This window comes from Aedes aegypti, chromosome 3, assembly GCF_002204515.2.
Source record: "Aedes aegypti strain LVP_AGWG chromosome 3, AaegL5.0 Primary Assembly, whole genome shotgun sequence".
Taxonomy (NCBI): domain Eukaryota; kingdom Metazoa; phylum Arthropoda; class Insecta; order Diptera; family Culicidae; genus Aedes; species Aedes aegypti.
The window spans coordinates 141735470-141752851 of NC_035109.1; the positions used below are offsets into that span (position 1 = coordinate 141735470).

The window sequence follows — 17382 nt, forward strand, 5'->3', positions numbered from 1 at the left end:
AATTTAGCCCATTTGTCACCCTATGTGTTCCAACAATTTTTATAAGAACGCTTTTTCGTAAAAGAAGTGGGTTGAAGTCGTGGGAAAGAGATCATCATTTTTAATTTAAAATTGTTTAAATTCCAGATTTCTTTTCCAAAATTGTTCGATTTTAATCAAAATTAAAAATAAAATAAAATTGTGCATAAAGTAGTTCTGGTTGCGACAGCGTGTCTTGAAAATAGGAAATAAAAAAAACGCTTTCCTGAAAAAAAAAAAAAACACAGCAGGAACCAAAATGAGACCGAAAAGGGACCAAACGGTAACCAAAAACCAAAACGAGGCCTAGAAGTAACCAGGAGAAAAAAGTTTGATGCGACCAAACATTTCTCATAGAATATTTCTAAAACTTCTTTAGGAAATTTCTCGTGTGACATTACGACAAGTAGTTTCTTAAGATTAGAAGAACTTTTCTGAGATTTTCTTCCTTCTTCAGAAGTTTAATTTGTTATTGGCGTTGTCCGATAGATTTTGCTGACAATTTCGCGCGTGCTTTCGTTGCCGGAGAATTTTTTTCCCCCTGTTTTGGAGCGTCTTGCTGGGTAGTGCTTCGTGAAGCCCAAGCATGACAGTTCGGTTTTGCGTCATCCGATAGATTTTGCTCACGGTTTCGTGCGTGTTTTCGTCGCCGGAGTTTTTTTTTTCCTGCTTTGGAGCGTCTAGCTGGGTAGTGGCTTCATGACACCCAAGCAGGACAGTTCGGTTTTGCGTCGTCCGATAGACTTTGCTGACAATTTCGCGTGTGCTTTCGTCGCCGATTTTTTTTTTTCCCTGTTTTGGAGCGTCTTGCTGGGTAGGTATTTGGGAAGGCCCAAGCAAGACGGTTTGTTTTCGGAACGCCAGGAAGTTTTGCTGTCAGTGTCAGTTTTGTGTTCAGTCAAGAATGGATTACCAACTGGTGAGTTCGTTTCATGCCTATGATAACACATTTTTTCTTGAAAGCGTAATTTTTATGTAATATTAAAACAAACTTTGTATGGTTCGTCACTATATGTGTCGGCATTATGGTTTTTTCTTATACAATTTCAATATACATACATTTTTCTTTTTTTGACATTATTAAAAATTATCTTTTGAATTGTTCGACATTGTGGATGTTGACGTATTTTCTAAAACTTCTACCATATCGAGACAAAATACACAGTAATACTCATATGTAATTTTCAAACAAACTATGTATGGTTCGTCACTACAAGTGTCGGCATTATTCCTGTTTCATATAATTTAAAATATATACATGTAATTTTCAGTTTTCGTCATTAATAAAAACGTCTTTTGAATAGTTCGACATTATAGATGTTGACGTATTTTTCCAAAAACTTCTCGAGACAAAAATACAAAACTAGCTATAAATATAAGTCGTATATTCCCCCCTTGTCCATGGATCGCATCACCGACCAGAGGTGACTCCCAGATCTTTTCCTCCCTCACTAATAAACACCCTTCCCGTGGTGATTGTGGAGATGCAGAGGTATTCTCGGTCTCTAGAAGCAACAATCATTACACCCTAACATTCCTTCCCCATCCCAACTGACTGTAAGGACTTGGCCGGCGCCGTTATTGATCAATAATATTAGATCTGCTAAAATTGCACTTCGAGAGTAAGCGGAAACTCCCATCCCTTATTCATTTGGATCGTAGTGCAATTCTTACCAGTTCCGATCAATCACGGAGTAGCAACCATTGACATGTGCAGTAGACCTATTCATATTTTCAAAAATGTCTGGAAACTCCCCAGTCAACCAATACTTTGATTTTTCATTGCGAAATGAACTTCTGGCCAAAATTTCACTCAATTTAGAGTAAATTTAGTTGTGCTTCAAATCAATTATGTGTTTTTGGGCTATTTTCAAGCTTTAAAAAATCATAACTACCGAACGAAACATCAAAATTTATCGAAAATACTTCTACATAGTAATTTATCCAATTCTACGAAATTTTGCCCAACACAATTTTATGATTGGAGCAAGTTTTAACATAGTTTGGTTGAGGTTTGTATCTCGAGGTTCTTAAAATTTTTTTTTTGGGAATTTGTTTTCACTGAAGAGCATGCCTGCATGAAAATTTCGGATTTTTAATTTCCAGACATGATGACAATACATATCTAAAAGTCAATCCCGTTCAAAGTAACCATTTATCTTACGAAAATAAATTATAAAAAATAGGTAATTATGAAGCACATTTGTAAATCCACTGTGGGTGAGCCAAGAGCACCACCGTGAGCTTCAATGAATACAAAAAATGAACACGTTAGCACTGCCTTTTCTCAGTCGATGATGATGATTGTTTTAAAATCGTTCTAAATGATCAGTGAAATGCGATCAAAACAATCATCACTCGGAAAGAAAAAGCAATGCTAACTTGTTCAATTCATTCGTTTCCGGTACATGTGTCATGCATGATTTAACTATCATCAGGTTGCGATGCGTTGCTCGATCTTTGGGCATTTATTGTAATTTATTGCCTTTAGCAATATGTAATCTGTTGATGGTCAATGAATTCATAAATGTATTATGTTTGATTCCCGTTGACTAGGGCCTGAAAAAATAATACCAATGCATGTTTTATATACCATGTATATTGAGAAAACTATAATTTCTGGGCAGAGCCGTAGCGTTGCCTCATTGCGCCCTTGGCAAACCTCTATTTGTGCGCCCCTAGTCAAAGTGAAAACTCATTTTTGTTTTTCTTTCAATGAAGTATGTTTACGTTAAACATATACAAATTCCTAGAGATTATTTTTTGAGAATCTAAAGCGACTTCAATACGTACTTGTTTCCTAAAGCCTGAAAAAGTGTCATAAAAGTCTTAAAAGTTTACTTAAATTTGAAGTACATCAAACTCTTCACAAAAAGCTAAAATTTCTTAACAACTACCGAAAAGCTAAACATTACATATAATTTGCAATTGGATTAGATGGACAAATTGATGTGAAGATTTGCGAAAAAGTTTTTTCGCAAATCTTCACATCAATTTGTCTATCTAATCCAATTGCAAATTATATGTAATGTTTAGCTTTTCGGTAGTTGTTAAACTTCCACTCGGCTGGTTAGCCGTAAACCACGATTCATAATTAAAAACAAGTAAAATTTCTTGTTTAAAAGAACCGTCTGATGATCATGTTATCAAAAAGGTCTTAGGGCGAAATTCTTAGAATTAGATGTTTGTTTAAATGAAAGAAAAACTAAGCTGCATAAACTTCTTGATACCATACACAATTATTATTAAATTTTAATGAAATACATTGTGCAAAAACAAAGTGTTAGTTAGAGGCTCAGAAATTGGTGTAAGTATTCCTGAAGGAATCAGCTGGACATTTTTGAATCATTCATTTTTGCGTAATATGTGTAGATCGTTTCTACATTTTTCAGTGGACATCAACTTTCTAGAACATAGTATTAATTTTAGAACATTGTTGGGCTAAAACAAGAAGTAATTTGTTAGTCATTTTAAGTTAATTTTGGTTAAGTTATTCAAAATCATTTTTTTCTTATTCCATAATTTTTGTAGTTAGCATAAAATATCTTGCCATGGGCTGTCAAAGCTAAACTATCAGAATGTTGTAACAATTTTATCTAGGACCCCGTAAAAATGAATCACAAAGTATAATTTTTATAAATTCATTTTTTGTCGTTCAACGAATTTTTAGAAAAAATAAACATCTTTTTACATTTTTTTTAAGCCGCATATAAGAAGGAATACCATTACTGAGAAGAAAACTACCTGAAATACACACATAATTTCTACCCAGAATTCACGTCCAGTAGGTATTGTATTACATTCGTACTCAAGATTATTTGAATATCTTTTTAATAATTTTGTCGAAACCTATGATACAACAAAACTGCGTTTGACGAAATTTCCAAAAAAGTTTAGTGAAATGTAATTTAGCATGCTAAGTAGTATAGAAAGCGTACTGGATGAAGCTTTTATCTAATGCCTAATAAAATTGAGCTAATTGATAAAAAAAAAACAGTTTAATCACATGTTGAATCTCAAATTGAACATCACAAATCAGATTTATGTGTAAAACAGTTTTAACGGCTTTCAGATCTCTAAAAAAGAATGCTTAAAGTCTAACTGGGTTAATTTTGGAATTGAAAAATGTGCGAAGAAAATGTTGATATTTTCAAGAACTTCTTATGCGACTATTCAAATTATGAATTCTGCAATCTTTTGAGATGCTTTGAACAAACAAAAATGAACTTCGAATTTCTTCAATTATGTCTTGTTATGACCACGACTTCGTTAGATATGTTTCTTCCAAAATGTTGCCAGGTCTTCATTTTGGCGCCCCCTGAAGGCTGGCGCCCTTGGCGGGTGCCAACCTGGCCAACCGCACGCTACGGCACTGTTTCTGGGTACAGCGGGGTACAAATTTGGATCAAACAATGTTAAAACTCAATTTGATCTTGTTAGCGTGTTCGACAAACTTTGACACAATAGAATTAGCTTTCAAATAGTGGTAATAGCAAGTGGTTTTGATTTTCCACATGCTAGTTATGATTTTTCAAACCTTGAAATAAGCCCAAAAACACATTTTCAACTTGAAGCATACTGAAATCTTTATCGAATGAGCTGAAAATTTGACCAGACATTGTTCTTAGCATGAGAATTCCGAATACTGCTTGACCGAAAGATTTCCAGACATTTTTTTAAATATGAACAGGTCTAATGTGCAGTCAGTCTATGCTATGCTATGCTATGCTATGCTTCTTCAGAAGTTTAATTTGTTATTATTTCTCATGAAATCTCTCCAAGAATTTTCCTAACGAATTTCTGAAAAAAAAATTGTATATGTCAAAATAAAACCTGCATTTAAAAAAAAATACCACAAGCTATACCTTAGGGATTCCAACAGGATTTGTTTCTTATGTTATTTCTGATATTTTTCCAAGAATTTCCTCAGTCCTCCATTAAATTATCCGGTGATTCTGTTATCGGTTTATCAAGAACATCCTCCAAGACTACCGTTTAAAGCAGATACTCTATATGTATACATGAATTTCTCTATATTTTCTACAAAATTGTCCTTCAGAATTTTCTAAAGATTTTAACTAGAAATTTATCTAATACCTTCAAGAATTACTCCAGAGATTGCTCCTAAGATTGCTTTCAGAAGTCATCCAATAGTTGTAAGAGATTTCTCAAGGAAATTATCGAAAAAAAATACATCAAGCATTCTTCCAGGAGTTTCTTATGTATTTCTCCAAGGAAACGTGGATGAAATTTTTCAGAAAGCTAAGAAATTGCTGAAAAAAAATCGTGTACGTCGTTCCGAATTCAAATCTAGGGTAAATTATGTTAAAACTTGTGTAAGTTCTTGAGTCACCTTTGATGAATAAGGATTTCTAGAAGAACTCACTCTTGGGGAATTTTTACAAGATTCTCTAGATTATTGCTAAAATAATTGAAAAAAATCAATCACTGGATAATATCCCGCAGGATTTTGTGAAGGAACTCCTGGAAAAATATAGGACGAAATCCCTTACAAATGTTTAGGAATGATAGGAGGATTTTTTGAAAAAAATTTTGCTGTTGTTTTAACTGGTGTGGAACCCCAAATGAACTTTTATATATTCCATGGGAATTTTTTGAGTTATTGGGTCCTAAAATTTTTAATGAATTCTTGTTTTTATTTAATAATAAGACATTTTACGAGACGTTCGATTGACGTTTTCCGGCGGGCCGCTCATTGTTGTTGTTCAAAAAACTAGCATGATATCTGAATGGCGCTGGTCACATTTTTGTTGGCGATGACGTCCCCGTCTCTTTCAGCGCATGTTTCTACCTGGCTTCAGTGCTGGAATAGTTCGCATCACGAAGCAGCTCACGAGTGTATACCAACGCATAACAAACATCACAGACTCGGGATCTGGCTAGGTGTGAGTAAGCCCGCACCCGTCTGCTCGGGAGAACATGTCAAAAGAAGTAGCAACAAGCTCGCGAGCGTTTACTCGCGAGTAACCGAGCAAGGTGTGATTTATTATGGTTTTGATAGACAAATTAATTGTATAACCATCATATCGATAGTAAACTACTATTTTGTAGTCAAAAGCCCTTGCAAACCATAAATCTCGGAGGGTAAGCACCTTTTTTCCCAAAAGCACAATATAACTCTGAGCAGCTCCGAACACGTTCGCGAATCACTTTTTGCTTCAGTTACTCGGGAGTCGACAGATGCGAGTAAGCCAGCGCTTTGACGCTCGGGAGCGTTCGGTTTTGGTTTTGTTCCAGTTCAGATGAAGCGTTCGCCACTTTCCATCACTGCCTGGCTTACATGTATTATGTTACCTGTAAATGGAAAATACCTTCCCTGCTTGCTGATTTCAATTTTACATGCGAAAATTAAAAACTTTGTTTCAGTGCCACCAGCGCCATTGTTGAATAAGCTCCTTCCAAATGTAACGCTAGAAGAAACGTAAATACATCGGCCCGCCAGAAACTTTCAAAGCTGGTAAACAAACGGAAACCATATGATTCGAAACGTCTCATAAAATGGCTTATACGAAAAAGCATGCTCTTGCAACTACTTTAGCAATTTTTTCTAGTTCAAATAACCAAACAAAAATGCCACAGGGCTTACACGCTCGTTCAGATCTACTCACAAGTGAGTAGATTTCGACTCACTTCGGAACAAAGTGGAACTACTCAAAAGTGAGTAACACCATCGTTACTCACTTTAGAGTAACATTGTCAAATGTCAATATGGGAGTAACACTTACTCACTTCGTTTGATCTGAAATTTGCGAAAGTGAGTAGATGTCACTCACTTCAGGAAATAATATTTTTGGAAATAAATTTATTATGTTATTCATAAAATCAGGAGAAATATACAAAAAACATAACATTTATTCATTATCTCTTACATTACTATATGAATATGATGATAACAAGTAAAAAAAAATTGATATTTGTGTTGAAAATTTCGCTGCTCTGGAATGGATCCCCGGATGTTATAAATCTCTGGGGGATTGATGAAACCATGGAGGATGTAGTTTGACCGTGCCAGTAGCCCTCCCGGTTAGACTGTAAAGAATTGATAATTAGCCCAATAAAAAGTACGACGGTAAACCTTACTGTTTATATTTTTTCTTGCGGTTGTTCGATCAAAACCAGGACTTGGTCATTTTCACTCCGACCTCGCTTCACTTGATATCAGGATTATTGACTTCGCAGCACTAATCTGGAATAGGCCTTTTCATGTGACAGATCCGTCTATGCATTTGTTTACATCGGTGGAGGACCGGTGCTAACACGGGCCTGTCATTTTCATAGAAGAACTGTCAAAGTGCTTCCCGATCAGCTGATTTGAGACGTCAAGTGAATAGGCCTATTCGCCGGTTAGACTTCCGAAGCGAAGTTTCAAGCAAACTAACTGCCATTGCTCTGCCGGCTCGGCTTTTGTCTCGACTGTTTTTGAAAACAGTCCGACATCACGTCGACGGAAAAATTTTCACCACAACGGAGGATTTGTCAGTTCGAGCGCGCCAAATTTTCACAAGTCTTTGACGTTTACAAAGTGATTCGAATATGTTTGTGTTTACTCAAAAGTGAGTAAGGTCGTTTTCTTTCATGGTTGAGTATAAAGTTACTCACTTTGATAAAATAAGGTTACTCACTTTTGACAGCTAACTTGAAACTTCAAAAGTGAGTCAAAGTTACTCTCTTTTGAGTAGATTTGAACGAGCGTGTACAGTTTTAACACTGCACGGGAAAAAATTCTGTAGTACAAACTACTATTTTAGCTGACTACGCCCATTCTTAAAATTACCATGGAATTTCATGCCATTTTACCATGTTTACGGTACATCCCACCACATTACTGGTACATTCGACAGAAATCATTTTCACCAATCTGATTCCGACTACAGACATGGTAAAATCAAGCGCATTTCTGGTCTGCTGAAAATTGCCGGTGTGAGCGCTTAAGTTAACCCCCTAAAATGGTAGTTTTTACCGCACAATTTTTTTGCGTGTGGGGTTGTTCCTATCTGACATTTCGGAAGAGACACGGAAAACAAAATATACCCAAAATTTGAGTTTAAACCAAAGGGTGTGACAAAATCTCAAAAATCATAAAAAAAATGTTTTTTGGACTTAAACCAATGAGAATCATTTAACAGGTCGACTTTAAGGAATTATTTGAACTGTTCTTAATAGATTCACTTGAATAATCCCTCTAGGATTAACCTTTGCGATTTTATTGGAAAAAAAATCGTTGGAAGATCACTCAGAGTACCGACTAGAGAATTCGCTTGAAAAGTTAGTGAAAAAAGATCTGCCGGAAGTTCTAGGATAGTCTTTGGAAAATTGTTCAAAGTAATCCCTGAGAAAATTACTGGAGCAAATTCTAGAGTAGTTCCTTAAAGCATTCTTAGAAAAAAATACTGAAAGAATTGGTAGAGGAATATCTTGAAGAATTTCTGGAGAGAAGCCTGCATTAGTTCATGATAGTATTTTAGATGAAATCCCTGGAGAAACCACTGGAATAATTCCTGAAGCTGTTCTTGAGAATGAGAAGAAATTTTGTATCATAATTATTTGAAAGCAAGATAAGAGAAAAAAAAACTTTAGAGACCATTTTGATTAAGTATAAAAGAGACATGCATAAAAAACAACAATTCTCTGGGAATAAACCTGCTACCTGCAACCTGCTACCTGCAACCTGCTAGTTATGTTATTCCCAATCGCCAATCATGTTTTGGAAAGTCGATGAAATTTCATAGTCAAAAGGATCCTCACCGAACAGCTCAAATAGCGTTTTAATACCAGCGCAGCCGATTTTTTTTTTTTTTTGATTGAAGAGAATTTTCTTGCAAATAATGGTTGCTCTGGGCTATGACCCAAAAATTCTTTGTATTGAGCATATTCTCCCATGAATCACTGCCTTAAAATAATTTCCCTGATTGTGATTGAAATTCCCTGAGAATTCCAGATTTTTTCCAGGTTGAATAAAGTTCCCTGATTTTACCAGATTTTCCAGGTAGTAGACACAAAGACTTAGCATTCAGAATGGTGATCGGTTGAAAGTTCTCACAATCTAACTTGTCGCCCTTCTTGTAGATGGGGCATATTACCCCTTCCTTTCACTCCTCCGGTAGCTGTTCTGTTTTCAAGATTGTGCCTATCAACCGGGGTAGACAAATGGCCAACCTCTCCGGGCACATCTTTATGAGTTCAACTCCGATACCATCCTTACCTGCAGCTTTATTGTTCTTGAGCTGGTTAATGGCATCCTTAACCTCCCTCAAAGTGGGGGCTGGTTGGTTTCCATCACCCGCAGTACTGACGAAGGTCCCGTCCTTCATTGTCTGTGCTCTCAGCGCCATTCAGGTGTTCGTCGAAGTGCTGCTTCCACCTTTCAATCACCTCACGCTAGTCCGTCAACATGCTCCCATCCTTATCCCTGCACATATCGGCTCGCGGCAAGAAGCCATTGCGGGATGCGTTGAGCTTCTGATAGAACTTATGGGTTTCTTGAGGCTGTTCTATCTGCTCCAGACGCCGTTTTTTCTTCCATAAGAGGCAGGTTTGCTGTTGCCGTTTCCGTCTATAACGTTCCACGTTCTGTTGGGTCCTTTGCTGCAGCATAGCCGCCCGTGTTGCATTCTTCTCCTCCAGAATCTACTTACATTCCTCGTCGAACCAATCGTTCCGTCGACTCCGTCCCACGTACAAGACGTTGCTCGCAGCTGCATCGTTGATGACAGCTTTCACTGTTCCTCAAAACGGGCTTCATCCTGATCACCATCTTCCGGTAATGCAGTTGAGACATCCGGTTGCTTAAGCCGCTCTAGGTCATACCGGCCGTCGGAACATAAGTCCGTTGCTCGATAAATACTTGTTTTTAATTATGAATCGTGGTTTACGGCTAACCAGTCGAGTGCAACCGGTCGTTTAAGAACGTCGCGACCCATTGGAAGCCCACACAATAGAAACTTCAGCCAGTATTGTTGCTGGCTAGTGTTGTGTGCTATTTCATTACCTAAAAAATAATGCGCTCTCGGGCTAGGCATTGGATATATATAGAAAGCGTTGTGCTTGGATGGGCATCTAATTCTTCCGAAAGAGGTGCACTTTGCGAAAAAGGACCACGTGATTATTTAGCTGAAATCGAATTCAGGTTAACTTCTGCGTTCATGAGTCCTCTCATGGCGTAGGGGTAACGCGCCCTAACTAGAGATCAGGGAGTCGTGAGTTCGATTCTCACTGAGAAGACGTGTAACTTTTTCGCAAATCTTCACATCAATTTGTCCATCTAATCCAATTGCAAATTATATGTAATGTTTAGCTTTTCGGTAGTTGTTAAACTTCCACTCGGCTGGTTAGCCGTAAACCACGATTCATAATTAAAAACACGTAAGAATATTCGTTTAAACACTCAAGATATTTACAAAAATGTAAAAAAATTGTCCTTCGTCATGAAAAGCTTATAATTTTGTTTTTTCATTAAGCCCATAAGACAATTATATTTATAACTCTGGTAAATTTTACCAATCCATTGAAACTTCTGATCATAATGAACAATTCGTGAGCGAAATTAGATTTGTTCGTAAACAAAATTATTGAAAAACAATATATTATTTTCAAGATGAAGGGCGGGGCAAAATGAGCCACCTAGATTTAAGCAAAACAAACGATGTTTTGAACATAAAAATGCATTGCCTAAACATACCAGATTATGTTTTTACTGCAAAGTCATCTTTATACACCATTACAAGTGGAACATTTTGCTAGAAAATACGTTGAACCAAGTATCGCAATTTAGTACTAGTATAACATGGTCTGTTTACTATGTATCATGTATCTTTAAAAAATAAGCCGCTAGAATCAACAATTTCAAACAAAGCTTATAAAATTACCTTTCCAATAATGTACTCTTTACCACTTACTCTTCTCTATACTGTTTTAAATAAAAATCATTCGATTGAATGAGGTGGCTCATACTGCCCCGTAGGGTGGCTTATAATGCCCCATATGGTTAGTGACCTAGTAGAAAAACATGGTTTTCCAATAAGTTGCTAAAACAATTTTCTAGTTGATGTTAACAATAATTATCGACGTAACATGGAAGATAACATTTTATAGTACAAGTCACTTGCATTTAAACCATATTTTTTGCTGTTTTTCTATGCATAAGGAAAAAAGAGCAGACTGGTTTGTCTAAAACTCTGTTGCTACGGTGTTGTCCTTCTATTGATATACTTGAATTCAGAGCGCATACTTCTAAAAAAGCTTCCATTATGTAGATCGTATTCGTACGATTCACTTGATGTTTCAATCAATGGAAGATAGACGAAATTTTGTCGCAACCTAATGGGTATAGCATTCTCATGAATCGCAAATTCTACTAGTGGTGTAACGTACTTTATGGACGATCCCTAATTACATTTCGCCATGAACTCCACCAGCAAATCGGCTTGAATACGACCAGAATGACATTATGAGATCTGCAACACATAATTCAAGGACATCTACAAATAATTAAACTTAAGGTTTTTTTTTTTAATACGATTCATTCCATTGATGTTATGCAAAGTTTTAGTTGAAATAAGTATCAGTTAAGGTGAAGATAGATCGCAGCCAAACCTCAAATTTCCAAGAGCACAAATCTAGAGAACTAAACATCCGTTTAAGCTGAAAACATAATCGATTGGTCACTGGCTGGTGGTGACCAATCGATTAAGTTTTCAGCTCAAACGGGTGTTCAGTTCTCCAGATTTGTGCTCTTGAAGTTTTGCTTCGATTTATCTTCACCTTAACACTATGCGGAAAATTGTGTGCTTGAATCTGAATAGCGTAATCTGCAGAACAGTTAATAAAAAATTCAAAAAAGTCCATTGTCTAAAGTGAATCTGGCATTTTGAAGATGACTAAAGATATAGAGATGAGGTGGGCAGTAAAAACGACCAATAAAACCCCTCAGAATGCTGAAATGCTTTTGAACGCAGTGACTAATGTATGATGAAAATGTAAATGTAACTATCTCAAAACCTTCAACATCTTTTCTCGGTTACATTTCATTACCAGAGCATTGAAATTCATTATAACTGATTTTGATTTTAATTTATTCAATTGATTAACTCTTTGAATAATCATTGAACAGACTCCCTTTGGCTAGTCACTTCCACATCCCTCTTCACGACACGGACGGAGAATTTATTTCGCCCAGTCATCGAGGAAAATTTTGCATACACTTATTATTAGCACGTCATCGCTAAGCACTTGCCGCGTCTCGCGTAATTGCGTAATGACGACGCTTCTATCGACAAAATTCTAAATCTCAGACGCCCAGTAGCCTAACTACGTATTTTATGCTCTCACGCTGTTCAAATTTGCTCATCAGGTTCATTAAATGTTTTACGAGATTGTATTACCTTTGCAAGTTGAGAATCATTTACTGAATTGTTTATGAGTCGATTACATTTACGTCAGTCTCTATATGCAGAAGCAGAATGCATTAGGTCGTATACTTGTTGGATAAGTGACGTGTAACCATAGTCAATAACGTGATCGATTGAACAAAGTCACACCGGCTCTTTGTAGTCAACGAAATAGCCAATATTTGCTTAAACTCTGTAAAACACGCTTTTGAGAGCTGCTTTCCGGCTTCATTCGGACAATCACGTTCATTTAATTGAAGTGTCTATGCTACTCTGGTGTAGTACCTAAATGGAATTTTAGCCATTCAGTTTGTAAAAGCACTTCTCTTTACAATTTGTCAAGTCTCGCGAATCTGATAAGAAGGCGATACTTAAATTGTTATCAGAGTTCCTTGTTAAGTAAGCGGTAAGGTTTTCCCGGTTCCATAATGGACCCACATATTTCGCATCATTCAGACCCGACCTCACAGCTTAATCTCGCTGTTAGCTCGTTAGTACAATTATAACGTCAACACACATGTCGATATCAAATGACCTAATCTTCTTAATTTCCCTATCTCTTACAGGAGAATGAGTTGGGCCATTCGACGGCTGCTTCGAGGGGTAATGCACTTGTTCAGCTGGTTCGTCATACCATACACATACCTAGTCAGTGCACGGATACGATCGCATCGATTACCTCCGATCGAAAATCCACTACTGCAGATTCCGGCCGTTACTCTGGCCGGAAAGATTCGAACGGGGCAAATCAAGAGCGAAGATGTAGTCAGTGCCTACATCGAACGCTGTCGACAGGTCAATCCAATCCTCAATGCCATCGTTGAGGAACGATTTGAGCAGGCTCTTGCAGAAGCCCGGCAAATCGATGAAGAAGTCGCCAAGAAATTGCGCACTGAAGAGCAAATGATGACCGAAACTCCCATTCTGGGCGTACCCGTAACCATCAAAGAGAGTCTAGCCGTGAAAGGCATGAGCAATACCGGTGGTAGAAAACTGAAGAACAAACGAATCGCTCAACAGGACTCACCGGTGGTGGAACAGATTAGGAAAAGCGGCGGAGTTATTCTGTTGGTCAGCAATACCCCAGAGTTGTGTCTATGCTGGGAAACGTATAACAAATGTACGGGACTTACCAAGAACCCCTACAATGTCAAACGCACTGTTGGAGGATCATCAGGCGGTGAAGCAGCCTTGATTAGCTCGGCTGCATCCCTCATAGGTGTTACCACAGATATTGCCGGCTCATCAAGACTTCCCGCCGCCTTCGTAGGAGTTTTCGGCCATAAACCATCCCCCTTTAGCGTATCCCCCTACGGTCACAACCCCTCGTGCGAAGACGAGTCCTGGGGAAACTTCTTCACTCCTGGTGCGATGTGTCGATACGCTGAAGATCTCCCCTTGCTACTCAAGGCCATGAGCGATCCCGCCGGAGTTACTCTTTCACTGGACGCTACGGTGAACCTCACCGAGATTAACTATTACTACATGGAAAACGACGGCCCTACGGGTCTGACAGAACCTATTCAACCGGATATCCAGGCCGCCATTCAGAACGTCGTGAACCACTTCAACGCCGAAAAAGTCCAACTGAAACGTCTGATCTGGGCACTGGACATCTCCATCTGCAAGATGCTCCGAATGAAGAACATCGAAACAATCTACACGCAACAACGGGACGGCCAGCCCAATACCACCGTAGGTAAGGAGCTCTTGAAGTACTTCTGCGGTTGTTCCGACTCCGATCTTCCGTCGGTCGTCATCGGCCCTATGCAGCACATTGTCCAGAACTACATTCCAACTTCAAGGTTGGCCTTCCTGGATCAACAGACCGAGCTGTTGCGTAAAGATTTCCTAGATCTGCTTGGAACGAACGGCGTCTTTATCTATCCAGTGTTCCCAAATACGGCTCATCGACATTTTTCGATCTTCCACAAGCTGGTCGACACGAGCTACATGATGGTGTTCAACACCCTGGGTTTCCCAGCTGCGTCCTGCATGGTGGGATTGGATCGCGAGAAACTACCCATTGGGGTACAGGTAAGACTGCATGAATTGCTTGGAAAAGATCCAATTCTGATCAATTTTTCTGTTCTTCTATTCGTAGATTGTGGCCAGCCCCGGTCAAGACCACTTGATTTTCGCAGTGGCACAAGAGTTGGAACGGAAGTATGGCGGTTGGGTGCCACCACCAGCGCAGCAACAACATTAAGCAGTGGCCACGTGGTGAGGCTCAGTGATGAAGTGCAACTTACAAGTGAACAACAGTGTGATCGAAGAATGAGATAAAAATAGTGTATTTTTTTAATTATCCGTACTTTAAGATTTATGTACCGCGAAGAATTTGATTGTAGCTTTCGTATGCTTGTCGACCTGAATAAACGTTTCTTTTGACATAAAACGGTGTGTGTTTGCTATAAGAAGCATTTCTGAGATAGATACTTACTTGATTCTTGATGGGCCACAAGTCCAATATCTCCCGAGACTACTTTATGGTATTATTTCAGGAAGCTAAAGGCTTGTTGATGCCTTTTGGTACGATTCCAGTTGAGGAGTATCTCCCGGTTCACAGGCGCCCTGATAACCTAAATCCAGCGGTTCGTCGTGACCGATTCTACTCGGCGTAGTTCCCGACGGTAAAGCTAGCCTACTCCAGGAATACCACGCGAAAACGGTAAAGTTATGCGTTGTTCTTACTCCGTTGCGTTGGCCGGCAGTGCCGAAGTCGGTCCAGCGATTCCGGGTGTAGGATGGCTTTTGGTTCACTGGCGCTCCGACGACTCCAGCCAGCGACACGCCACGTACTACTCAGAATAGTTCCCGGCGATAGATCGATCCTACTCCGACGAAGTTTTCCCCGACGGCGGAAGATCTCCCGAACCGATCCTATCCGGGCAAATGCCGAGGTCGGTCCTGAGATTCTGACGGAGGGAAACTGGCGCCCCAGCGACCTTTTGCCGTGCTGTTCCGCAATCTACTCAGGTTGTCCCCGGCGGTGGACTCAGCCTACTCCGATTTGATGTTGGTCGGTCAAGTGCTAGGGACGGTCATGCAATTCCGATGGAGGATGACTTCCAAATTGCAGGCGCCTCGAAGACTTATTACTGAACTACGCCACACCCACTCTACTCGATCTAGTCTTCGACGAAGAATCCAGCATAACCCAATTGCGGCCCGGAGCTCTCACGTCATTTCCTTTGTTCTGCACGATGTTCTTCGGATTTAGCGCACTTGCGATTTCTGGCATAAACTCGCTTCGTATATCCCTGAATTGTGGGCAATCGAATATAACAAGCTACGGTGTCCGCTTTACTTTTGGACAGACCGGATAATGTGCCGATTCTGCGCGTCCAAATGTCGATGTCAGGTAGTTATCGTTTCCTTCGTGATTCCTGGTCGTTCAAACCGATACGTTAGGAATGAGCCGGTGGTCCCACATTCCTAATTTAAATTGTATTGATATAATACAATTTCATTTAAACTCTAAAAAAATATCAACATGTAGACTAATCTCGTACATCGGACTTCGAACCGATAGAAGATAGTTTCGCTGCCTTTTTGTCCTTGATGGCAAAATGCTCCTTGACTTGACACTGCAATCTGCACAACCCCTGAGTACTGCGTGTATGTCTTTCCATTGGACCTCTAAAACCTTATTGGCACTGGTTTGACCTTAGATTTCGATACATCCACTCTTTCGTGAATTGCCGCACATACTTTTTCCGCTTCAATATTATCCTCCTCTAAAACCTCTATCTCCAAAAGTTTCGTTGCTTTTGCAACTTCATTCAAACACCATTCAGACGTTGAACTTTTTTCTTGGGACATGCGCTCATCTGGTGTCCCATTTCGGCACAAATGAAACACTTTTCCTTGTTTCCGTGGTAAAAAATATCACCTCTCCAAATAAGGAAGTAAAGCGCTGGCGGTATTTCAGATTTGACGTCCATATACGTCCCACGAACACCATTGTATACGTCCAATCCAAGGCCCACAGGAAACTTCTCTCGTATTACACGTTTAACTTCTCCGTACTTTCCTAGCGATATTTCCTTATCGAAGTCCACACACTCGCACGTATTGATAATTGCCTTCCGCATCTGATGCTTGCACAACCACTGTCATCCCATTCGCATATTCAAAACGAAGTGGATGTACATTGTTCTTCAACGCTTGTTCTCCAATGAAAGCGTTCAAATTCCGGTTCTTGAATTTCATGTAAACACTATGGTTTTCCGCTCGTCTGTACAGTGTATCCATTTCGACGATACTGACATCCAATGCTTTGACAAATTTGGCAATTTCTTCATACGAGGGCCGCGCAGATTTCGGTAGGAAAGCAAACTTCATCGTGTTCCTTATTTCAACCATTTCTAGGCACACTTTTGGACTTTTAACAGTCACCAGAAGAGACAAATTCTGTTGTAGCCGTTCGCGATAGCAGATGATCGCAAACTGGTTCCTCACATGTCTTGTTTCAGCCAGAGTGATGGAGATGAAGATTATTCCACCGATAACCCGTATAACCATGAGTCGAAATGTACCGGGAAGCTTCTCTCGATTGCGCATGGTTCTCAGCGCTGCCGCCCAAGCCGTACTCTCTATCTCGATGAGAACTATGATACGATCACCAGAACACGCCTCGTGCTGCTTTTTGATCCTCCAATGTTGGGCTTGACCCTAGCTACAGTGTTTGCTGCCTTCGTTGCCTTTTTGCATGTATAGTCAACGTGACTGCTGAAGTTCAATCTGTCATCGACCATTACTCCGCTTTGGTGAAATTGCGTGTCCTCCAACATTGGCCTCGAAATGTTGACGCGCTTTGCAGTTGCTGATCAGCATCATCACCGTTTTATGATTGCAGCATGAGTCCAGTCTTCGACGATTCGATTATGTCCGCCGTTAAGCGTCATACGCTATCTCACCAGTTATCGCAAGAATAACGTCATCTGTGAACCTG

At 39.3% G+C, this 17382-nt stretch overlaps 1 protein-coding gene across 4 annotated transcripts in view; it reads left to right on the forward strand.

The window, feature by feature from the left end:
• Window positions 1–14694, forward strand: part of LOC5567582 (fatty-acid amide hydrolase 2-A) — a 28825-nt gene extending 14131 nt beyond the window's left edge. For 2 of the 4 annotated variants that reach the window (XM_001651775.2, XM_021849300.1), the window contains exons 2-3: window positions 12992–14462; window positions 14530–14694. In XM_001651775.2, the coding sequence (XP_001651825.1) occupies window positions 12992–14462; window positions 14530–14634 (1576 nt within the window). In that variant the 3' untranslated portion in view covers window positions 14635–14694. Of the gene's footprint in view, window positions 1–12561; window positions 12916–12991; window positions 14463–14529 lie in introns of those variants that run through there. The other 2 variants (XM_021849299.1, XM_021849298.1) reach the window with 2 other exon arrangements.
• Window positions 14695–17382: the final 2688 nt, after the last annotated feature.